Genomic DNA, 26,452 nt, shown 5'->3' with positions numbered 1-26,452 from the left:
TCAACTTCAGACAACAAACTGTCTGAACATATTTAGTTTTTTACATCCTATTTTACAATGTGTTATTCAGATTGAAATTTCAGAAATAAAACCCACCTCGTCAACATTCTCAAATGCATTAATGACATCGTATGGAAGACAGGAGAGAAGGTCAATGACGAACCAGGTCTTCACGTAGTTCATCCGGATCAGTTTCGGGTCTGAGATGACCTCTCCAGCCGGTCCCACGAAGGTGGTGTGGAAATTAAGCACAATATCCACCAGGAAGATCACGTCCACGATGCTGTCCACCACCAGCCAGGTGACGTTGTTTTGTTTGGTCTTGAAGGACACATTGTAGGGGACCATGATGGCAGTGTAGAAGGTGAGGATGAGGATGACCCAGTCCCAGGTGGTTTTGAAGGTACAGTAATGCAAGATGATGTGAGGGGGGGTTTTGGGGGCTTCTTGTTTGTAAAGTGGGAGGATCTCAGATCCTAACTGCAATACCTGATGGGGAACAAGAAGATGACTATCTAAAGAGAAGGACACATGATGACTATCTAAAGATATTATCTGTCGGCCTGGAAACAAAGAAGTATTTACAAGGTACCAGGTTTACAAACTTCTTCAGGATGGTAACATCAAACATCATGGTTTTCTTTAAGGCACTTATAAGCAAGTTTACAAGATATCCATGAGGAGAAATGTATATTCTGCTGTTTTCTTAGATATGTCCGTGAAATTATCGGTAATGTTCTGTCCTTAGACTCATTACACATTTGGTATATGGTATTTCCACTATTTTTCTGTGTTACATGTACAATTGTTTGCGTAAACTATTCTTTTTAGCCAAGTGCACACTACAAGACAGACGCCTGCTGCCCATTCAAGTGTCAAAAATACAAGGAAATCCTACAATATGTTTTCAGAGAGCTTCAGATTTCATGAGGCTCAGGTGAAGTGATGCAGTGACTGAGGGGATGTTCATGTGGAGCATGTCAAGTGAACAACAGCCACAGGTGTTGGAGATTTATGTAAAGAAGGCAGACAGCCTTTATGGATTGCCAGGAGTGCTCAGGAATACGTGGGATGGAGTGTTCCATTGATGAAAGTGCTTGAACACAAATGCAGACACACACACAATCACAGCAGCAATCACAAACACATATTTTACCTCAGCCAGACGTGAGTGCTTGTGGACGTTCTCGCCCTTGTGGACAGTTGGTGCCAACTGCTGTAAAACACCCCGGCTGCTTGTCAACGCCCGTGTCAGGCGAGCAAACTTACCCCAGCCTTAATGAACATAACAATAAGAAACATACAAAAAAAAACAAGTGTTTATAAATCAGTATTATAAAACTGCACTGCAAAAATACACTTGTTTTCCATTTGTTTTATCATTACAACTCTTCTGATGAAATGTTAGGGTTAGCTATGTTCCCCACTGATTTACAGTGGCAAGAAAAAGTATGTGAACACTTTGGAATCACCTGCATTTATGTATAAATATGTCTTTAAATCTGGTTTGATCTTCATCTAAGTTACAATAATGAACAAACACAATCAGTTTTAACTACACACACATTATTGCATTGTTTTTGTACATATTGAATACATAATACATTCACAGCATAGGTTGGAAAAAGTGACGTAGGCTAATGAAGTCAACAAGAGCTAATTAGAGTCAGGAGTAGGCAAACGTGGCATCAAATTAATGAAACAAGATTGGCGGTGTGGGTTAGAAATTCTTTGACTTATAAAAAGCACTCAAACATTTACAGTTTGCTATTCACAAGAAGCATCTGCTGATGTGGACCATGTCTCACAAAAAAGAGATCTCAGAAGATCTACAATCAAGAAATGTTGCTTTGCATAAAGCTGGAAAATGTTACAAAGTTATCTCAAAGAGTTTAGATATTCATCTGTCCACAGTTTGACAAATTGTCTATAAATGGAGATGATTTAGTACTGCAGATACTCTCCCTAGAAGTGGCCGTCAAGCCAAGATGAATCAAAGGGCACACCGCAGAATGCTCAATGAGATCAAGAAGAAGCCTAGAGTGACAGCTAAATATTTGAAAGAATCATTGGAACTGATTAACATCTCTGTTCATGAATACCAACATGAAAACTTCATCCCAACGGTGAAGTACGGTGGAGGGAGCATCATGATTTGGGGCTGCTACATGGCCTGGACCGCATGCCATCATTGACTGAAAAAAGTATTTCCAAGTTTATCAAGATATCATACAGGATAATGTCAATCTGAAGCTCAGTAAAAGTTGGGTGAAGAGCAGGACAATGACAATTTTAGTAAATCCACTACAGAATGGCTTCAAAATAAAAAATCCATCTTTTGGAGTGACCCAGTCAGAGCCCAGACCTTAACCCAATAGAGATACTGTGGAATAAACTCAAGAGAGCCGTTCACACCAGACATCTTAAGAATATGGCTGAGCTGAAGCAGTTCTGTAAGGAAGAAAGGTCCAAAATTTCTTCTGAATGTCATAATCAAGGTAACCAAGGTCTAATCAGCAGCTACCGGAAAATGCTTGGTTGAGGTTAATGCTGTCAAAGGAGGATCAACCAATTATTAGATCAAAGGGTTCACTTACTTTTTCCACAGCACTGTGAATGTTTAATGGGATGTGTTTAATAAAGGCATGAAAGATTATAATTATTTTTGTGTTGTTAGCTTAAACACATTGTGTTTGTCTATACTTGTGACTTTGATGAAGATGACATCAAATTTTATAACCAATTAATGCAGAAACCCAGCTAATTCCAAAGGGTTCACATACTTTTTCTTTCCATTGTAAATATAATGTCTGATGTCAAAGGTATCAAACCTTTTGATGAGTCATCTTCAATAGGCTGCTTGAATGCTGTTATGTCACTAAAGGTGCAGAGAAACAGCACAACTTTGTCCTGCTCGTTTCGGATGGGGGCAATTTTAACAAAGAACCACACTGGCATCCCTGTATGAAGCAATTACAACATTGTTAAAATGACTTGCTTAAACATGTTAAGTTTAAGCTCTGGTATCAGACTTGTAGTTGTAATTTCACATAGCCAACTCACTGTTCTTCTTGTACATGAGTATTTCAAAGGAGTTAATCTCATAGTTCTCAAAGGTCTGGCAGACTTTCTCGCAGGTTTCCTTGTCAGTGAGTTCACCGTACATGAAACTGAGAACGAGAAGGTAAATTATTCATACAAAACCAACACTTAGTAACCCATAAACTCAAGCTGTGTCCAGTTTTCCTCTTAAATTGGCTATGCAAATGAAAGACACAAACAACACAATTTGGGATGACAAGAAATGCTAATATAAATTTATATCACATAATTCTGGAAAAAGTATATTTTTTTCTAAGCTTTAAGTGGGTTTCCAGGTCATAAATTGTCCGTTCTTGCATATACAGGTGCTGGTCATATAATTAGAATATCATCAAAATGTTGATTTATTTCAGTAATTCCATTTAAAAAGTGAAACTTGGATAATGTATACATTCATTCCACACAGACTGATATATTTCAAGTGTTCATTCCTTTTAATTGATGATTATAACTGACAACTAATGAAAAACCCCAAAATCAGTATCTCAGAAAATTTGAATATTGTGAAAAGGTTCAATATTGAAGCCACTGGGTGCCACACTCTAATCAGCTAATTAACTCAAAACACCTGCAAAGGCCTTTAAATGGTCTCTCAGTCTAGTTCTGTAGGCTACACAATCATGGGGAAGACTGCTGACTTGACAGCTGTCCAAAAGTCGACCATTGACACCTTGCACAAGGAGGGCAAGACACAAAAGGTCATTGCTAAAGAGGCTGGCTGTTCACAGAGCTCTGTGTCCAAGCACATTAATAGAGAGGCGAAGGGAAGGAAAAGATGTGGTAGAAAAAAGTGTACAAGCAATAGGGATAACTGCACCCTGGAGAGGATTGTGAAACAAAACCCATTCAAAAATGTGGGGGAGATTCACAAAGAGTGGACTGCAGCTGGAGTCAGTGCTTCAAGAACCACCACGCACAGACGTATGCAAGACATGGGTTTCAGCTGTCGCATTCCTTGTGTCAAGCCACTCTTGAACAAGACACAGCGTCAGAAGCGTCTCGCCTGGGCTAAAGACAAAAAGGACTGGACTGCTGCTGAGTGGTCCAAAGTTATGTTCTCTGATGAAAGTAAATTTTGCATTTCCTTTGGAAATCAGAGGCACAGAATCCACGTTGCTTGAAGTCCAGTGTAAAGTTTCCACAGTCAGTGATGGTTTGGGGTGCCATGTCATCTGCTGGTGTTGGTCCACTGTGTTTTCTGAGGTCCAAGGTCAACGCAGCCGTCTACCAGGAAGTTTTAGAGCACTTCATGCTTCCTGCTGCTGAACAACTTTATGGAGATGCAGATTTCATTTTCCAACAGGACTTGGCACCTGCACATAGTGCCAAAGCTACCAGTACCTGGTTTAAGGACCATGGTATCCCTGTTCTTAATTGGCCAGCAAACTCGCCTGACCTTAACCCTATAGAAAATCTATGGGGTATTGTGAAGAGGAAGATGCGATACGCCAGACCCAACAATGCAGAAGAGCTGAAGGCCACTATCAGAGCAACCTGGGCTCTCATAACACCCGAGCAGTGCCACAGACTGATCGACTCCATGCCACGCCGCATTGCTGCAGTAATTCAGGCAAAAGGAGCCCCAACTAAGTATTGAGTGCTATAGATGCTCATATTTTTCATGTTCATACTTTTCAGTTGGCCAACATTTCTAAAAATCCTTTTTTTGTATTGGTCTTAAGTAATATTCAGATTTTCTGAGATACTGAATTTGGGATTTTCATTAGTTGTCAGTTTTAATCATCACAATTAAATGAAATGAACATTTGATATATATCAGTCTGTGTTATGAATGAATATAATATCCAAGTTTCACTTTTTGAATGGAATTACTGAAATCAACTTTTTGGTGATATTCTAATTATATGACCAGCACCTGTATATGTGGGATCTGTTCCAAAACCTAGTGGGCTGCCTCGCTGCCTACATAGGCAGCTACCTTCTGAGGCAGCATCCTAACGAAAATGGAATCCCATAAGTGACTACGGCGACATCCATACTAATCTGTTCTTGTCCGAACACTCAGTTTTCAGTTTCCTAAAATCCTCTTTTTTCTAAATATGTGGTAATGGAGAGCATTTTCGAAACCTTTCCGTTTTCGGTGGAGGAAAATGCTGTTCTAGTGTGAATGATAAATGTCAACATAACAAGATTAATGTGTTTTAAAAAAAATATTTATTAGTGTGGACGTACATTATTTTCAATACTTCATAAGTAGCATTTAGTACAGTTAGCGCAATAGCACTCTACATGGGAGGCTCTTCTCACAATTGATTCCAATAGAGTTTGATGTTAGCATGTTGCTAAACTAACGATCAGGCACAACGCGGGGCACCTTTCTGGAATCTGTGCGATGCCTTAAGCATAAAATACATAGCACACAAAAATATCAGGTAAAACAGTCAATTTTATTATTAGACTACAGCCCGAATTGTCGTGCCAAATACAGTGAAAAACAATGCCGTGCTAAAAGGCTATGGCAAATTGATTAGCAACCGACAACAAACCATCTTCTGCCTCATTAATTATTTATTTGGTTGGTTTCGTTTCAGTGTCTGAAGTAAAAAAAAGTCAAACAACATCAGAAAACACATATATTGCCACAGATCAACAAGCAGTTATTAAAACAGTCAGTTTGCTATTGAGTGCCTACTTTTTAAGGTGTCTTGATTCCGGAAGTATATTGCACATTCATTTCTTCTATAGGGGTTTCCAAAAATCCTTCATAAAAGAGTTCTAAGACATGAACCAAACCAAACAACTCTGTGGTCAATCACATCATTACAACCTCTGACATGAAAAAAAATAAAAAATCAGACTAAAAATCAATGGGACAAGACTGGGGTTCCCACTTTATATAAGTTGTCTTTAACTACTATGTACTTATTATGTACATACATGTTGCTGCATTGTACTTACCTTTAAAATAACAGCATTTAACCCTAAAGCAGGCAAGAGTTGAAAATGATTGGCAAAAAATATTTTCATATCACTTTTTATATCTTTTGGACTTTTCTTCCAACTTTTTATTTCTCTCACAACTTTAAACACAAACCAAATCTTCAAATGATATTCACAAAACCCCTGACTCTTCTGGCAAAATAAAACAATCACCTCAAAACCATTTAATCTGTGCTCAAAATCAAACAATGCTCTCAGATTATGCACACAGGTAGTCAATATATAAACACTACAGATCATTCTTTAGACACTACATCAGAAAATGGAGAACACAGCGTCAAGGGCATGTAGTTACAGAAAGAATGTTTATTGTATATAGTAAACACCTTTTGCAATTACTGTCAAAAAAAGTATAGTAATCACAATTTACAGTACCGTGAATATATTGTATACTGTAAATACTGCAAGAAATACAGTACTGAATGTCTGAATATTCAGCCCTTTCATACTATAAAAATGCAGTAGTCCAACTGCAAAAGCCCAAAGAACAAAGAAAACTCTAAATGAAAAGCACATTACAGGACACTCACTCAAATATTTGGAAAAAAGAAAACGAAAATTACAGTTTTTCTTGATTGCTTAAAAACTGGTTCCTGTAGCACAAAAACCCATACCCTTAAGCCATTCCCAAAAACACACACACACATTTCCCATAAACACTATTCACTTGTTTCCACACGCTACAATATTCAAAATGATTTCTGCATAAACTAGACAAAAGAGGCCAAATTAATAATTAATCTCACTATATGTGCATTCAGCAAACACATGCTCTCAATAAAATTAACTCACGTCATCACAACCTAAACTCAAAGAGCACACCTTTCTCCCGGCGCAAAGACTAAGCAAATTGTTAACACACAAATCAGAATTGCAGGGACAATAAATAGGGCCTTGAGGCTTGTGCTTTGAACAATGGATCCTAACAATGCCGAAGTTGCAAGCAGGGTTGGGAAGGTTACTTTTAAAAAAGTATTATGCTACAGATAACAGAATTCATGCTGTAAAATGTAATTTGTAACATATTCCGTTAGATCAGTAACATAATCTAAACACTTTGGATTACTTCTTTAGCACTGACAGATTTTATCACTTGTTTTGACTATAAACTAAATAATATAAAATAAAATAAAGTAAGAAAATATAATCCACAGTAAAAATACATTCTCTGAAAAAAAAACAATATTTAAATTCTCATTAGGAATAAGATTTTTGCTTTAATATCAAAGGTCTTCCTCTAACGTGCAGTTTCTTTATAGAATTCATTATAAAATATAATCACATCTATTAACAGATGCATGTAAAGGCAAGAAATAGCATTTTAGCTTAGCATAAAGCTAAATGTTCACATGACATTTTACACAAGATTAACTATTTCTGCTGCTCCAACTACACCCAACCCCCACACCCCCACCCCCCATGATTTGACAGTATAAAAAAACATTATGTCTATGGAAAGTCCCCATAAAACATGGAAACCCAACGCGTGTGTGTGTGTGTGTGTGTGTGTTAGACATACAAATTAGAACAAGACATTTAATTATTTTTTATAGATTTGATATTGGTATAGATTTTGGTATTGAACAAATTATATTGATATAACCAACATTTCTCTTGATTGGCCCATTATCTTAGATTTATTTTTGTCCACTGAGCTCATCACAATGCATTCTGGCATTGTCTTTTTCATGAAGGATACATGTAATAAATAAATTGCCTAACTTTAGAAATAGCCTTTGTGTCAGGAGCCTATAACTATAACTGGGTTTTGGAACAGAACTATGGCATTTGTAAGCAGAAAAAGATGGAAGAACCTGCAGGTGCTGCTCTTCTGCATGACTTCAGCACGATGGTAACCGGAGAGCTTGCAGAATCCATCATTGCTGTAGACAATGGGCCAATCCACAATTTGAGCATTCCCTAAAACAAAATTGGTGTCTGCCAGGAAGGAAGGAATAGTTAGTTAGAGATTGTAAATTCAATCAGATTTCTTATTATTTGATCAATTATGTTGTGTCAGTAATTAGATAGGGGTCTCAAATCCCTACTAAAAAAATCCCAGCATAAACTGATTTGCTGGTCTCCCAGCCTGATCATCTTACAAGTGCAAAAAAACCCTCTTAAACCACCCAACTGACCAGGCTAAGAGACCAGCTAACCTGGTTTTAGTGAGTTTGGTTTTTTTTCAGCAAGGATGCTTCCCAGCTGAAAAGAAAGAAAGAAAGAAAGAAAGAAAGAAAGAAAGAAAGAAAGAAAGACAGAAAACCAGCCTACGGGGGTTTCCTAGTTGGTTTAGCTGGTCTTACAGCCTGGTGTCCCAGCCTAACCAGCTAAAAAGTGCTGAAAACCTCTCCAAGGAGGTGTTCACAGTAGATCTCAAAAACAAAAGGCATATGGAAAGGAAGACAAATCAGGTGTCTCAAGACACATTTTTTAAATATTAACTTCTTTAACTTGACAAGGTGTCTTAAAAATGCAGTGCTTATGGCACTGTATGCTTATAAATCAGAGAGGTGCATCACAACGGTCAAAGACGTCTGTCTAGTGCAATGGTTCTCAACCGGCGTGAAGTGGAATTTGTCCTTACATCCTAAATAATCTTTTTCAGTTATTACATGAAATATGTGTAGTACAAGTTTTTAATATTTTAAAATATTTTGTAACAGATATCATTTTAAAAACTAAATAGAATAAAAGCAATAAGCAATAAATATGAAGTAATAAATAGTCCTAATCTAAAAACCTAAAAATCCTCAAATTAAAAAGCTGGAACTTCCTCCCTATCGCTCGGCTGTGTCTAGAAGTTAACCCCATGGTAGCCTAAGTCTTGCGAGAGCCTCATTTGCTGTTACTAAGGTAAGGTTAAGCGTTTGATTTAGTGGTAGAGTTAAGGTTAGGTTTAGAGGTAGGGTAGGTGTAGTTTTCTGTAGGACTCTGAATAAACACAAAAAACTGTGTGGCTCTCGTGAGACTTTAGGTAACTGGGGAGTTACCTTCCAGATGCAAACTTCTCGCTCTCTCCTTGCTCCCATAGCAATGCAATATTTCTTAACATGCTTTTCATCTAAACAATATTGGTAGCAGCTGGCAGGCCAGATAACTTAATGCTTAGCTTAAAAGTTGAGCACCATGGATAGATATCTAGGCCTAACAGCAGGAAAAAGAAGCACCCTGAAACATCCTCATCAACTTCACTCGAGAGTGAGCCGAAAGAAAAAAATATAGAATTTATTTAACAGACAATACCATAACAGGTGACACCGCTTGTCCACTACCAAGTCTCATTTGTAGAGAGAAGCTGGCAAACAATTCAATGGTACCCAGTAAGTTGAATCACCAGCTGACTACAAAGCACCCTTAATTTTTAAAGAAAGAGTGCTTCAAACGATTGATGGGAAACAACATTAGACAGAATCAACAAATGATGGACTGCGTGTAAGTTTCATATAAATTCTGGGTCAGAACATCTTGCAGCAGACTAGTCAGAGTGCCCATGATGACCCCTGTCCACAGTTGAAAGTGCCTTCAATGGGCACACGAGCATCAGAATTGGGTCTTGCAGCAGTGAAAGAAGATTGTCTGGTTAGGTGAGTCCTGTTTTCTTTTACATCATGTGGACGGTTGTGTAGGTGTGCTCTTTTTACCTGGAGAAGGGATGGCACCAGGATGCACTGTGGGAAGATGACAAGTTTGTGGAGGAAGAGTGATGCTCTGGGCAATGTTCTGCTGGGAAAACCTGGGTCCAGCCATTCATGTGGACATTATGTTGACACATGCCACCTACCTAAACATCATTGCAGACCAGGTACACCCCTTCATGCCAATGGTATTGCCTGATGGCAGTGGCTTCTTTCAGCGGGATATGTGCCCTGCCACACTACGGACATCAGGAATGGTTTTAGGGAACACAATGAAGAGTTCAAGGTGATGCCCTAGCCTCCCAATTCCCCAGATCTCAATCAGATTGAGCATCTGTGGGATGTGCTGGACCAACAAGTCCGATCCACGGCGGCTCCAACTCGCAACTTACTGGAATTGAAGGATCTGCTGCTAATGTCTTTGTGCCCGATACCACAGGATTTTGTAGAGTCCATACCTCGGTGGGTCGGTGCTGTTTTGGTGGCATGTGGAGGACTAACAGCATGTTATGCAGTTGATCATAATTTTTTTAAATAGTCAGTGTCATGATGGGGCCAGATGCAGGCAAAGCGATTGAGAAAATCCCTCTCTCAAACTCCACCGTCAAACATAGAACTGACGATATAAACTTATGACTAGTGGCGGGTTTTCCCTGCACATCAATGAGTCAACTGATATCAGTGGATATTGCCATCTGATCACAAACCTTAGGTATGTAGATGGGGATTCAATCAGGGAGAATTTCATCTTCTGTAAGCACCTGCCCAGTCACGCAAAAGAGGATGAAATATTTAGTGTGACAGATGCCTACCAGAGAGAAAAAAAACTCCTGATGATGGGGAAAGTCTAAGACTTTGTGAGTAAGGTAAAGGAACAGAATCCTGCCATCAAAGGCATTCGCTGCCTCTTGCATTGCGAAGCTCTTTTAGCCAAAACAATGCCACCTGAATTAACTGAGGTACTTGAACAGAGTGTGAAGATTATGAACTTTATTGAATCACATCCCCTGAAAACCTGACTTTTTTCCATTCTATGCGCAGAGATGGGTGCAGAGTACCAGACCTCGTTGCTGCACACAGAGGTGAGGTGGCAAAGTGCTGTCTGTTTATATGAGATGCAGAATGAGGTGAAAGTCAAAGGTCAAAGAAGTTTGAGACCACTGCTCTATTGCACGGTTATGTAGACCATCAATTATCTGTATCTGTCTCTGTATTCAGATACAACCAGGTGTGGATGAGGCTTAAATCGGAAGTGCGTCAAAACTATTATTAAGTGTTACTCTTACATTTATAGTTTCTTTTACAGTTTTTTATGATTACTTACATACTAAAATAAAAATAACACACAGTTAGTGAAACCTGACACTCAAGGAGCAAAACCTCAGCCCACATTCTCAGCCTTACACTTTTTGCAAAACACTAAATTCACTTCTCTACATTACGCACAGAAATCTAACATGATGTCACTTCTTTGCCATTTCAATGCATTGCCTTTCAAAATACCACACCTATGAACAGGGCTGGACTGGGAACAGACATCGGCCCGGGATTTTACATAGCAACTGGCCCAAAAGTTGATGAGGGGTTGTTTGCCATTTTGTGGTCCGTTCTGCATAACGTGGCAGCTCATTTTTGCTTATCACAGCTTATCACATTGTTTCGTGGCCAACCCACAGGCCCGCTTGGTTCTCCCCAAAGTGCGTCAGCCCACCGGGAAAATGCCTGGTATGCCAGATTACCAGTCCAGCCCAGCCTATGAACCAATTGATCAAGCATGGCCATGGCCACTAAAAAGCAAAATGTGAAATGTCAAGCACACATTTTACAGTGAATAATAATACAAAGTCAAACATTAAAAGAAATTAAAATAATATCAATAAAGCCTACAAACAGGCGAAAGTCTATCAGGTATTTTTACAACAGGACTCCATTATATAGTTTAATAATAATAATAATAATAATGTTACATTTATATAGCGCTTTACCAGATTTCAAGAGCACTTAATATTTTTACATTATGAATAGATGAATATTATATGGAGCATTTAAATCTTTATGGAACATTTGAACTTTTTCCCGGAATAAAGTCTTAGCCAGTTAATTACCTTAAATCGCTGATGTGAATATAAATGTGGTCAACTTTAAGAGAGGGATAGATGAGCTCCGACGTGAAATCACCAATGCAGGTCAGGAATTTAACATCACGCTCAGTTTTACACTATACATGAATACATAAGAATCATGATACATAAACATAGACATTTCAAGAAGTGGAACTTGTATATGATGTCATAGTTAATGTTACACTTGACAAGCTCCAGACGTGCACAATTAATGGAGATTCGAGACTGTGGCCATCCGATCTGAATTCACAACATGCGCATGATCCTTCATGAGGTTTACACTTTAGAAATATTGACTGCACAGATTCATAAATATGTTGTAAATTTGGATATGATGCTTTATCCTTGTGCTTTTTCGATAATTAGTCATAGAAATATATAGATTGTTTTATATTAGTTGGATGAATCCGTTATTCATTTTGAAGTCATTATTGGTTCATCCGAAGAAGGTATGCGGCTTTGGGCACATCCCTACCAGATGTGTATGAATTTCTTTCTTCTGCAGAATACCAAGATTTTTAGAAGAATATCTCAGCTCTGTAGGTCCTTAAGTGAATGGTGACTAGACCATTCAAGCTCCAAAAATCACATTAAGGCAGTATAAAAGTTATCCATATGACTTCAGTGGCTAAATGTCTTCAGAAGCGATATAATAAGTGTGGGTGAGAAACGGATCAATATTTATTCAGTCCTTTTTTACTTTAAATTCTTAAAGCACAAGTGGTAATTTATGATAAAAATTAAATGATTGAAATAATGACCAGTTTCTCACCTAAAGTGATTGGAAAGCTTCCGAAGACACCTTGTATATTAAACCATTGGATTCGTATGGATTACTTTTATGCTGCCTTTATGTGATTTTTGGAGCTTCAAAAGTCTGGTCACCATTCACTTGCATTGTATGGATCTACAGAGATGAAATATTCTTCTAAAAACCTTTGTTTGCGTTGTGCAGAAGAAAGAAAGTCACACATATGGGATGGCATGAGGGTGAGGAAATGATGAGAGAATTTTCATTTCTGGGTGAACTATCCCTTTAACCAGCTTGTCTGCACAATTTTTGTTGTTGTTGTTTTTAAGCAGCAATATTATTCTGGCATATTATTGAAAAACATAATTATGAAAAACATTGCGCCCACATTGCAAACAGATTCTAATTTCATGTATGAATTCTGGAAACATCTATGAAATGTTATTTTTCATTCTTTTGTTTCTATATATATTTTACTAGACGTGAGCTATTAAGTTGTGACAATGGATCCTGCCTATTATAGACTTTTCAGTGATGTTTATACAGTAAAACAATGAACTACAAAATGATTTAAAAAAAACTGTAAAAACATGTGACAACTTGCCCCACCTGACATGAAAAATAATTTAATAATATACCTCCGTTGTACAGTTAACCCTTGCCTGAATATATAACCGTGTGGTTTAACTGTATTTCATTGTTTACAACAGCTATTACACAATTGTTTTGTTTTTGGAATGTTTGTTTGGAAGACATCATTAACGAACATTAGGGGTTTGAATGAGATATTTCAAATGAACAACATGAAACCACTCCTAGTGAAAACACACTTGTGTAAAGACTTTTGACTAAAACATTGTAACACTTTACAATTGGGTTCCATTTGTTCACATTAGTTTACAACATTAGTTAACGTGAACTAAAAGTGAACAATAGTTATTAAGCATCTATTACTCTTAATTAATGTTAATTTCATCATATAAGAATACATTTTTAAAATCAAAATTTGTATTTGGTAACATTTGTTAACACACTACGAACTAACAATGAACTAACAATGAACAATAGTATTTTTTTATTAACTAACATCAACAAATATATATATATATATAGTTATTTGTTTGTTTGTGATAACTAATGCATTAACTAATGTTAACAAATGGAACCTTATTGTAAAGTGTTACCATAAACAATATATTATAACACCAAGTTTAAGGTGTTGGAGCATCCCACAAAATGACCTTGATTGAATAAAAAACTCAATAACCAACAAGAGAAATCACTTCTACTGATCTAGATCTACAAACTACAGATGACAAAGCAAACACGGTTGATCAACGGCACGACACAAGGATGGATGGGTCTGAATCACTTCAAAACATCAGCTTTATACCTGTCTGTCTATGAGAAAATGTCCAAACTGAAAAGTTGAAAGGAAAAGGCAGGTTAAAGCAAAGACATTCACCTATTTAATCAACTTTGTGGACGGTTTTGGACTTTTCTTTTTACTCTTACTCATTCCTGAATTAATCAATCATATCTCATTTACACATTGATAGGATATACTGTTTACTAGCCGAAATCAACAACATGTGTTTAATATGTGCATTTTGTAGACAGATTCATGACAAAGATCATACATGAGAGAATCAGTGCAGTATAAACTGATTTGCAGAGCTTGTTTGAGTGTATTCATTTTAATGTTGCAGAATAAATGATTTAACCATTTCTCTCACCGTTGGAGCGGCGGACGATATTCTCCAGGAAAGTGTTCTGAGGGGCCACAAGTCCTCTGCGTCCCCCGGCCATCCCTGCTCCTCATACGGTGTATGATCAGTTTGAGGATGAGCCTGCCTCCAGTCTGACAGCAGCCTACATGATTATGGCCAGTGAAAGGAGGGTCATCAGGATATATAGCACAGATGCTTGCGCAGAGTCCCATATAGAACACCTCTGTGCAAATCAATCAACTGTGTGAAGTGCCTGAAATCAATGCAGTGATCAATGGTGACATCTGCTGGTTACAGTATGTTCCGGGTTTAAAACAAGTCGAGCTCAGTCCATATTATTAGTGGCATAATGTTGATTTATAAATAAATTAAAAATAAATCGAATCGTACCCTAATTGATAAAAAAATAAAATTAAAATACAAATAGTGAGCAAAAACCGCTGTAACATTAAAACACTTATAATGGAAGTGAATGGGGCCAGACCATTAACATTAAAATACAAACTGTTTCAAAAGAGTCAAAAATCACTTTAACTTATTTAAAGATAAATCCAATATTTATGTTGATAAAGATAAGGTTAGCTAGTGATTTTATACATTATAATCTTGTTAATATATAACATTTAGGCTACACCTTGTGGCTTTAATTTAAAAAAAAAAAGTGTTTTACATTTTTGGACTGGCCACATTCGGTGTTTTGGAAAGTCCTGTGGAAGTTTTTGTGGTTATTTAGTGTTCTGAGAGAAAATCAAATCAAAGGAGCATTTTACCCCGCAGAGCCTTTAGCCCCGTTGTACCACAGTACATGATGTAACATCAGAGGTGGTTAACACTCCTACCAACCACCAGAGGGAGCCCTCTCCCGAATACTAACACTGTACCGTTTCTTCTATGGTGACTTCCTGTATAAAAACCATGCTGTTTCCATTGCCACGTTGTGAAGTATTGCCAGTTGCACCAAGCATTTATTCCATTGCTGATTGTTTTCATGTTATGACCATTGCCGGTTTTCCTGGATTTACTGCTTTTTGGATACCCTTTGTTTTGTTTGCCTTGTTGGACTGTCTTTTTGGTTTGTTGGATTATACCGGCTGCTTAACGACTACCTCTATTTCTCTGCCGATTTGTATTGTTTGCTTGTTCTAATGAACTTCCTGCACATGGATCCTAACACATAACACGTCTCCATGGCCAGTTCATTACACATGCTATTGTAAAATCATACTTTTACATCTTAAAACATGTTTTTTTTTTTTTTTTTTACATTTATTTTGTAAATAGTTTTAATTAAAGTTTATATTTGTTTTTTACTGAATAATTACATATATTGTATTATTAAACGTCAAATTATATATATATATATTTTACTGTATATGTTATGGTAACTAACTACATGTTGACCGATTTTTTTTTCTGTAGCATTTTTACATTCGTTTTCTGTTAAATTAAGGATTTATTTTACCTTTATAGAAATCCCCCACCCAGTTTCAGTAATACAAAAAATAATAATGTCCCAACAGAAATGGATAAACGTACATTTTAAGTTTGTCAGTGTATTTCACTCATTGAAACTGCATTCCTTTCATTTTAAAGAAGTAAATTGAATGAGCAGCAAAAATCTATTTTACTTTGGAGTTTACTAAACTTATTTTGAAACTCAAAATGATTTGTTGAGCTTCTTCATTATTATAAAGTACAGAATAAACTCAATATCTTGTAGCATCAAATTAAGTAAAGTTCAAAACATAACTTTGTATATCTGTTTATTTTAATGAACAATATTAACTTAAAACTGCAATTCATTTATTTTTATTGGGAATAACAGTTTTAGTTTAATGTTAAAATGTACTCTATTTTCTCTGTAAAATACTTTTTTATGCTGAAAGAAATCTTTTTTTTACAGATATTTACAAGCATATCAGGTTAAAATGACATTTACACATGTGAAAATCATGGTGTTTACATTTACCTGTTTTTTCAGTAACAGATAAAAGCCAAGCAACAGGGAAAATGTAAATTTTGTGTAAATAAATGTATTTTAGGGTAATTTAACACTTTTATTGAAAAGTGTGGAATAATTGTTAAATTATACTGTATTTTCTCTGCAAAAATATATATTTTTTCACAATGTAGGACCAACCAGTCGTCATACAGAATTTAAAATCTGTCAAATTTTACCTAGCACCCTGCCACATTACTGTCAATTTAGCACAACTAATATTGAACATGGAAAACTCCTTAAATGCAATCAAAAATATTTCAGATCTATTTGAATTTAGATGCATTCATTGTACAGCATTAATACACATTCAAAATTGTGGATGAAATTGTGAGTGTAAGTGCTTTGAAGGAAAATTACAATTAAATGATCATTTCAGTACCACTACTGCATTTACAAATGAAATATAGCACATTCATATTAATGTTTAAATTAAATGATCAAACTAGTGTGATGAATGGAGCAAATGTTGCATGTATGGGTAATGTAAATGAAATACAGAAATACGTTGTCATTTTACATATTGCATTGACACAGCTTTTGCATTAAGATCTCTTAACAACTGTTTATCTGATCTAAGGAATTCCAGACCAGCAATCTATGTAAGTTTATCTCCAATGTGTGTTATTGTGCCTTGTTCTTGATTTAACAACTTAAACATATTAAGTTGTCTTAACTGCCCATTTCATCTATATTATGCAGGTGAACAACTGTAACATGTTGCACAATCAGAAAAAAACAAAAAACAAAAAAAACATATTGTAACATAATTCTGCTGGATCGTTTCTATTATCCATGGAATGATTAGCTGCATAGATGGGCGGGGAGTTTGTCCATAACAAAACTTTACCACCAACCCCAAAATATTGCATCAACTTGTCAATAAGTGGGTCTGTGTTTTGACTTTGTTGGTCACGGTAAGTCGAAAGAAAACAAATCACACAAGGAAAATGACTGCCAAAACACGCTTTATTGCACAAAGCATAATTTCACCATTTGAATTAATTATTTCAGTGTAGAAATATGAAATATTCAAGTAGCTCTACGCAGTGTGTTTAAAGAGGGGATCCTCACTGAAGGCCTTCTTGAGAATGACATTTTGGATGCTGGATTGTGCGGGGCAATCAGGGGACATGGTTGTGGGGAAGGGCTGGATGGTAGGCTCCCTCTGGCCTGGTATCTGGGGGTCGGGGTGGAACGGGAGGGTGGAGGGCTTCTCGGGTCCTGCGACGGGTTTGTCAGGGAAGATTGGAAGGATCATGGGTTTGTCAATTGGAGGCAGGACGTTGACGATGCCTTCAGGGCGCCTCGCTGCTGTTTTGTGACCGTGTTGGTGGTCGTGGTGATGGTGCTCGTGCTCATGAAGGTGTCTGTGCTTGTGCTCGTGGTCCAGCACCATCTCATGGTCATGTTCGTGGGTCTCATCCTTCTTGTGACCGTACTGGTGGTGGTGGTGTTCCCACTCATCCTGGTTGTGCTCATGAGCCTTGGCGTCGTGCGCGTGAACATGTTCATGATCGTGAGAATGATCGTGAGAGTGGGGTTTGCCCTCACCATGCTCATGTGTGTGGTGGTGGCCTGAATTGTGGTCATGGCCATGTTGGTGGGGCTTTGTGTGGTCATGGGCATGGCCGTGTCCAGTAGATGAGCCAGCTCCTGTGTGGCTGTGATCCAGTTCACCTCCGATCAAGTGCTTCTTCTTCTCCTCTTCAGATGCCTTAAAACAACAAATGAACATATTAAAGACATCATGAATACCCTTTCGCAACCTGTTTAAATTCTATATTGCAATATATTTCCGAGTAAAACAGGATGTTCAACAGAGTTATAGCAAAGTTAAGGCAAATCAAGTCACTTGGCGGCCATATTGTTAACGCCTCTGGGTAGCAAATTTCTGAAACGTAGAATTGTTGAGGAAACGTTATTGAAATTGTTGAGGAAAGCCATACCTGATTGGACAAATCAGTAAAATTCATCATTAAAAAGCACTACATGATGGGTCAGAGAAACCACTACCTAGCCCTGACCCTGACCCTACCCCTAAACCCTAACCAACCACAAGTGCAACGCTCTATCTGTTGAACTACTGCACAATTTGATCATGTGCAAACACGCTTGGAAATATTGTTATTAAATAACGCAAATTCTAAAATACAAGTCATGCGGTACAGTACAAGTTTTTTGATTACTCATTATTTGTGTGAAAGCAAATTAAAGTCATTGTTGTGTTCACCAGGAAACTGCTGTGATATAATGATCTACGAGCAAAAATGGCGGTAGTGACGTTATACATTGAGACCTGGTTGAAAAAAATCAGCGATCTTACCTTAGGTTCAAATATTTCACACTGAACACTGAGGTTTTCCTCATTGGTGATCGTCACAGTGTGAGATGCTTTGCAGAATCCTTTGTGCTAAATTAATAAAATATGTATTTATTTTTTAAATGAACATACTGGATCAGAATTTGTGATAAACAATAATACAGTGCATTTTTATGACAAACACAGCACAGTATGATGGCTTTTAAAACTTCTAGTCACTTACTGCAAACTCGCATGCTATGATCTCACATTTAGAGATATCATCGATGTCAGTTTTGGAAGAGCAACCTGTCTCCTGGATGGTGAACTCCACAGTGTGAAATCTTCCAAAACCATACTACAAAGAATATAAAATCCAAAGAAAATATTTACTTTAATATATATACTTTCTGTGCCTTACAGTACATTTCTCTCAGTCAAATTCTTTCTGTATGTACCTGAGCTGAAGTTTTTGTAATGTTCAGAGGAACAAAGTAGTTAGCCAGTCCACTCTCATTGTTGTATTTCTTCATGGCCAAATTCACTGTCTTCAAGATCTCTTCATGATCCTGAGACAGCTGCATGGGGCAGTCTGGGCACCGTTCTCTGATTTGTGAAGCTGGCACTGCCAAGGAAAAGTCATTTTAATTGATTTGCTTTTGCATAGTTTAAAATGCATTCCATATGCAATTTGGTAGTGCGATATTGCAAATAGTGTTGGTCCTTGTAGGTTAAAGAGATGTCATGAGGAATCAAATTTTTTTTGATATTCTGACATATAAGAAAAAAACATACTGTAAAATGTTGAACTCAAAACTTAATCCCCAATGCAATAAAAGCATTTGTTGAAACCTAACTGCAAAAATGCCTTGTTCTCTACTTCCATTGAAACACATTAATTAATGACCGCATCTACAGCTCAAAAACATTAACACCTACTTAAATCCTCACACCCTTGGCCCCACACACCGGTGCTTCAGTTCGTACTCAGAGTGAGAGACAGCAGGACATAGGGCTACCGTAGCCTCGCTATTCCTGAACACCCACGGGCACCCATCTGGACTATTTAAAATGATTTTAGTATTTAAACATCCACAGACAGATGTCTTTGACTGCTTGATGCATATCTCGGCCAGCTTTTAAAAGATGCAGTGTCAAGTTACAACACTGAAAATGTTGGTTTATGAAAACATGTGCTGGATGGACATTTTGACCGTTTCGATGTGTTTTCCGGCAATGTGCATTTCAGTGCAAGATTGTACTGGAAACTGGATGTGGATGTCTCTTCAGCATATTTCGATGTGTATTGTATGTACTGTATTTTCGGCTCATATCAATGTGGATTGCTTGTGAAGCAGCTACAATACAATTCAAGCATTGCAAAGGTGACTGTTATTGAAGGATAGGGCTGTTTATTAATATTTCAAATGTCATGACAGTGTGATAGTTTATGGTGCTGACATCCTGTTTACACCAGGCACGTCCGTTGACACAACGTCCTGTTGACGTTTAATAATACAATATATGTAATTATTCAGTAAACACAATGGCTTGAGGCTGTCTACACCGGGCATGTCGACACAAACATTCTAAAACGTTTATTTGTGTTGTTGGCAGTAGTTGTGCTAGTGTGTGCAGCACAAAATGGAATGGGACATCTGTTTACTGTCGGTGCAACACAACACGCCGCAACGGACACATACATGGTAGACAGCATCATTGATTATATTGGGTTCTATTGCTTTCGACACAACACTACTCTCGCGTCCGGTGAGTGATAATGGTTGTGCTTGAGATTATCAGTTTAATATATTCAGACGCAATGTGTTGGATGTGCGTTATGTGTAAACCCTGCAATGCAGTTTTATAATGTTGTGGAGCTTGTTTATCCTCTTCAGCTGCATAATGTTAGCCACCAGAACAGTGGGTATTTACGCTGAAGTTTTAAGGAGGCACTTATGCCAAAATCGAGCGATTAAGACAGAGGTCCAGAGACAGGGTGGTAAATGGTCATATATTACTAAATTATGAATGGTTTAATGCAAACATGTTTACTAACATTATCAGTAGACCTCAGGGAAGATGATAAAGCTATATAAAAAGAGCATTTCATGACCCCTTTAAATTGCTTACAATTTGTAAGACGCTTTGAATAAAAGTACCTGCCAAATGTAAATGCTAGTAAAATCTAGCTGTGTTGTGTTTGGTTGTTACCTGGTCTCACAGTACAGGTATATTTGTACAGCCGAGTGACTCTGTGAACTCTGTTCATGTACATAGCAGCCTTACACTGTCCATACACCTGTTGGTTGAGACAAAAAGCTATTAAAATCTGAACAAACTGCAAGAATAAGTTATTTTTTTCTAGTCTTTATAGTGATTGAAGTCATACCGGGTACTCCTCAGGGCTTCGGATTTCACAGTCTTTCCAGTTCTTCTTGCTGAGGACATGACACTTGGTCTCCAAAACATCAAATGTTAGATAAAAGACAACCCCTGTTTCACCCTAAAAGAAAAAAGAAACACTTCAGTAAACATTTTTTAAATGTGTTCTCTAAGTAAAATGTTTAGAAATAGTGACAACTCTTTGCAAAACAATCTCAAAGGGAAATAAAGAATTCCTAATGATTTTAAGTTCAGACATGAAACCCAACTTGGTGCAAGCTGATAGTTCATTTGAACATCTTATCTGTTAGCTAATCAACTTACTAATTGTTTGCAGATATTTTTACAGCAGCAGCTACAAGAGTTTTCTCTCTGAAACCCTCCCCCTCCCCAGCATCACATGTCTAGATCTGCTCAAGTGGATTGTATGTAAGTGTAAATGTGCAGCTGCAGCATGTTTTACATGCTCAAATGAGCATGTGTGTTTATTTTCTAACAGTAGCGGGTCTTTGTACTTGCTCTACAGTTGAAGAGTTCTCTAGTATTCATTTTACCAAGAAACTGCAGCGCTACATGAAACTATCCTAGTAAGTTTACTTAGTAAGTATAGCAGTGTGATTCTCTGAGACCAAGTTGGTCTTGTTTCATGTCCTGAAATGTAATGGAGCTGTTTGCAGTGAGTTAAATTATATATATATATATATATATATATATATATATATATATATATATATATATATGGGTCAATGACGTGACACTCATTTCTTTGTCCATGTCTAGAAAAAATACATTACAAAATCAATTCAAACTAAAAATAAATACATTGAAATTCTGAATACACCACTTCTATGATGAAAATGTATTTAATTACTGAGTTCAAAATCATTTAGAATTGTTTTTCTAGGGTTTCAAGTAAAAAATGTCACGTGGTGTAACTGTCCAGAGACAATAATAATAATAATAATAATAATAATAAAAATAAAGCTGAAAGCTGAAATTCTTGAAAAAAGAAATGTTAGAAATGTTTTGTGTAACCATGAGCAAACTTCTTGATATTCTTGACTTAAAAAGTCATGATATTTGTCAAATATAGATTTTTAATAGTAAAAAACGTTTTTGAAAATAGTGATTGAGTAAATTCCTTGTATTCAAGGTGCAAGAAACTATTTTAATACATTTTACTTGACACCAAATTACATTTTCAAGTCTTTAAATATTTATTAAATTAAATACAGTGGATTAAATTTGAATCGCAATTAATTGCAGAACTGTAATAGTTAATCACAATTAATCACAGATTTTGAAAGTGCTGAAATGTGACACTATATATACTTATTTTCATATATACATATATATATATATATATATATATATATATTAGGGCTGTCAATCGATTACAGTTTTTAATCAAATTAATTACATGGTAAATTAAAAAATTCAAATGAGAAAGACTTGCATGCTTCATGTAGTGGGCATTGCTGAGACGGACAAGGCTGTACACGTAGCCCTCTGTACGGTCCAGGTTGATTTGGTTCATGGCTTCAGTGGCAGCACCATTCGTTGCAGCATCTTTGCAGGATCCAGGGGTCAAAGTGTCCACAGGGGCCCCATGGACACACAGGAACACCATCATGAAAACCACACACTGCTTCATGGTGTGTGATCTTTCTTCAAGGCAAAGCAACAAAGTCTAGGCGGTTGGTGGAAGCTTATATACACGTTCTGTAAAAGTCACGACCTGGTGGCCCTCCCTGCCCCCTTAGTACACAGTTTTTTCTTCTACTGATTGGCCACTGAGAACTTATTCAGTTTCAATCAACATCACAGTCCTAGTTCACCCACTCTTATCAGTGGCCTCCAAAAGACAGTGATCAAATTAACTGATTACCTGAAAATGAATTGATTTTACAGAGAGGGCAGGTTACAACATGCTGTGGGCCAGTCTGACTGACTGCTGAATACGAGTTCAAATATTCACAACACTTTGCAAAAAACATTCATTAGATATAATAAGGAATTTTTAACTCTTGCTTCACAGATTAAACATTTTAGGTGTTGCAGTCATAAGCGTTTATAGGATCAGTGTGTATTTGGGGCTTAGCCCAGACCTTTGTGGATGTGTATGGGGCCATCCTTTGATTAAATATCAGACTATACTGTAATACACTTTATAATAAATGTTTAAATGTTACATATCCGAGATGTCATTTATATAGTGAATCTTAAATATTACTCAAACGAAAAGGTCCCTCTAATTTCAGCTATGCTCAAAGATCAAACATTGTGTGTTTTTAAAACTATGTACTTTAGAATGTGATTAAACGCACAATATTGTCCTTTAACGGCTGGTACAATTTACAGTTTTTTATCTTTCATTTAAAAGTTAGTTTAGAAGTGCGCATTCTGTAAACAGGCTAAAAGAGTTACTGCTAGATTTGCCAAAGTTTGCTAGGTTTATATCATCATGCCTTAATAAGAGTTTTGCAAAAAAATGCAAATGTCCTAGCTTGTGAATTAAAGTTTGCAAATTCCTCGAGCACATACTGTATATTACTTTCAGGGTTAGTCTACATATCTAAACACAACACGGTTTCCACAGGAATTTTGACCATACACAGTCGCAATCTTGCATGTCCTCAAATATGCATGAGTGCTGGAGAGCCGCCGCCAACAACACAGTGCGTGGATTCTGAATCGCATCTGTATTTGGTATTATACTGTAGAAAGACTGGTATCATTAACTTATACAGTTTATGTATATATATATATATATATATATATATATATATATATATATATATATATATATATATATATATATTATACTGGGTTTCCCAGTATAATATTGCCCAGAACATCACACTCCCTCCACCAGCTTGTTGTCTTCCCACAGTGCAACCTGGTGCCATCACTTCCCCAGATAAACGGCGCACACGTATACGGTCGTCCACATGATGTAAAAGAAAATGGGTCTCATCAGACCAGTTCATTTTCTTACACTGCTCCAAGATCCAGTTCCGACGCTTGTGTGCCCATTGTAGGAGCTTTCAATGGTGGACGGGTCATCATGGGCTCACTGACCGTTATGCTGTTACAATTTCCTCTTTCGTATATCATTTTAAACATCATAAATAAAATGGTCACATGTTTCAAAAAAGATTTTACACTTGCATTGGCCTCATCGAGTTCAATAGTTCAGATCTGATGTGGGAAAACATAGTGATCATTTTATTCAGAAAAATATTGTTCTTGGTAAAAAGCACTAGAATATTGACAGTAAATAATGTGGTGTGGTGAAATTATATTTCTAGTTAAGGCTGTTATTTGCCATTTTTGCACTGAATTTCATCCTGAAATTTCAACCCCAAACATTTTGAACGTATCAGGTTTGACCTAAAACTAACAAGAAATTTCATTTATTACAAGGCATACTAAAACAGAGTGATACAACCAGAATTCACAATTGTATTTATATAATTTCCAAACTTACTGTGATGGGGTTGAAATAGCACATAGTTGCACTTCAGAGATATGTTTTGGTTTAGTAATATAAATAACTGTTGGTACTATGGCGGTTACCACATATTTAGGACATTGTTTCAGGTGAATGACCCTGGAACCTTTTGTATTGTGATCAAAAGTTTTAGATAAACTCATCTTGTTAGGTATCACAACATGCCACTAAACTCCAAAGAAGTGTTAGCGTTTGAGGTGTTGATTGATTTAGCTTTAGAATGTGCCTCATGATATTTTCATTACATTCTCATATACTGCACTCCTCCTGTCCATCTGTACTTTGTCCATCAGTTGCTATGTGTGTGTATTTATTTTTTACTTTCCAGGTAAATGGAAGATTATGTCACATCATGATCTGTGGACTGTGATACACACAGCTGCAAGATTAACATCACATGTTGTTTTAGTGGTGTTTGTTAATGCTATCTTTTGCATTATGAATGTATCTTCTGTTTGTTTTTATTTATTTTATTTTTGGCTAGTTCTCCTTATACATGTATTGCAATCGGTAATTAGCATTTTAAAATTAAGCTTCAGTTGAAGTCAGAAGTTTACACCCACTTTGGTTAAAGTCATTAAAAATAATTTTTAACCACTCCACAGATTGAATATTAGCAAACTATAGTTTTGGCAAGTCGTTTAGGACATCTACTTTGTGCATAACATGAGTAATTCTTCTAACAATTGTTTACAGACAAATTGTTTTGCTTTTAATTGACTATATCAAGTTAATTGTGCCTTTAAGCAGCTTGGAAAATTCCAGAAAATGATGTCAAGCCTTTAGACAATTAGAAAATTCGCTTCTGATTGGATGCATACTGAATTGGAGGTGTACCTGTGGATGTATTTTGATGCCTACCTTTAAACTCAGTGCCTCTTTGCTTGACATCATGGAAAAATTAAAAGATATCAGCTAAACCTCAGAAAAACCAATAAACTAAAAACCAATAAACCAAGACCTCAGTCTGGTTCATCCTTGGGAGCAATTCCCAAATGCCTGAAGGTACCATATTCAACTGTACAAACAATAGTATGCAAGTATAAACACCATGGGGACACGCAGCCATCATACCGCTCAGGAAGGAGATGCATTCTGTCTCCTAAAGATGAACGTAGTTTGGTGTGAAAAGCGAAAATCAATCCCAGAACAACAGCAAAGGACCTTATGAAGATGCTGGAGGAATCAGGTCGACAAGTATCTATATCCACAGTAAAACGAGTCCTATATCGACATAACCTGAAAGGCTGCTCAGCAAGGAAGAAGCCAATTCTCCAAAATCACCATAAAAAAGCCAGTCTACAGTTTGGAAGTGCACATAGGGACAAATATCTTGCTTTCTGGAGAAATGTCCTCTGGTCTAATGAAACAAAAATTGAACTGTTTGGCCATAATGACATCGTTATGTTTGGAGGAAAAAGGTGAGGCTTGCAAGCCGAAGAACACCATCCCAACCGTGAAGCATGAGGGTGGCAGCATAATTTTTTGGAGGTGCTTTGCTGCAAGAGGGACTGACGTACTTCACAAATAGATGGCATCATGAGGAAGATTATGTGGATATATTGAAGCAACATCTCAAGGCATCAGCCAGGAGTTAAAGCTTGGTCACAAATGGGTCTTCAAAATGAACAATGTCCCCAAGCATACCTCCAAAATTGTGGTAAAATGGCTTAAAGACAACAAAGTCAAGGAATTGGTGTGGCAATCACAAAATACTGACCTCATTCTGAATAGGTAGTAAATCTGTGGGCAGAACTGAAAAGTGTGTGTGAACAAGGAGGTCTACAAACCTGATTCAGTTACACCAGTTCTGTCTGGAGGAATGGGCCAAAATTCCAGCAACATATTGTGAGACACTTGTGGAAGAATACCCAAAGTATTTGATCCAAGTTAAACAATTTAAAGGCAATGCTGCCAAATACAAACAAAGTGTATGTAAACTTCTGA

General features: G+C 36.9%; 2 protein-coding genes across 4 annotated transcripts in view; both read right to left on the bottom strand.

Moving 5' to 3' along the window:
- The window catches only part of LOC127641500 (potassium voltage-gated channel subfamily H member 1), a 102,207-nt gene extending 87,742 nt beyond the window's left edge, over positions 1–14,465 (bottom strand). For all 3 annotated transcript variants that reach the window (XM_052124538.1, XM_052124537.1, XM_052124539.1), the window contains exons 1-6: positions 14,312–14,465; positions 7,878–8,001; positions 3,064–3,170; positions 2,832–2,960; positions 1,157–1,275; positions 97–489 (exon numbers count right to left, since the gene is read on the bottom strand). In XM_052124538.1, coding sequence (XP_051980498.1) covers positions 97–489; positions 1,157–1,275; positions 2,832–2,960; positions 3,064–3,170; positions 7,878–8,001; positions 14,312–14,384 — 945 coding nt within the window. In that variant the 5' untranslated portion in view covers positions 14,385–14,465. The remainder of the gene's footprint in view (positions 1–96; positions 490–1,156; positions 1,276–2,831; positions 2,961–3,063; positions 3,171–7,877; positions 8,002–14,311) is intronic.
- A 2,790-nt stretch (positions 14,466–17,255) lies between these two features.
- On the bottom strand, positions 17,256–22,686 carry LOC127640925 (antihemorrhagic factor cHLP-B-like). The gene is made up of 7 exons (XM_052123641.1): positions 22,448–22,686; positions 20,999–21,112; positions 20,821–20,908; positions 19,065–19,231; positions 18,851–18,964; positions 18,631–18,717; positions 17,256–18,021 (listed from the first exon to the last, which is right to left on the bottom strand). The coding sequence occupies exons 1-7, from the start codon at positions 22,643–22,645 to the stop codon at positions 17,347–17,349; spliced, it is 1,443 nt and encodes a 480-aa protein (XP_051979601.1). The 5' UTR covers positions 22,646–22,686; the 3' UTR covers positions 17,256–17,346.
- Between the last annotated feature and the right edge of the window lie 3,766 nt (positions 22,687–26,452).

Source organism: Xyrauchen texanus, chromosome 50 (assembly GCF_025860055.1).
Source record: "Xyrauchen texanus isolate HMW12.3.18 chromosome 50, RBS_HiC_50CHRs, whole genome shotgun sequence".
Classification (NCBI taxonomy): Eukaryota; Metazoa; Chordata; class Actinopteri; order Cypriniformes; family Catostomidae; genus Xyrauchen; species Xyrauchen texanus.
The sequence above is the reverse complement of the archived record's forward strand: the minus strand, read 5'-3'. Positions and strand labels throughout refer to the sequence as shown.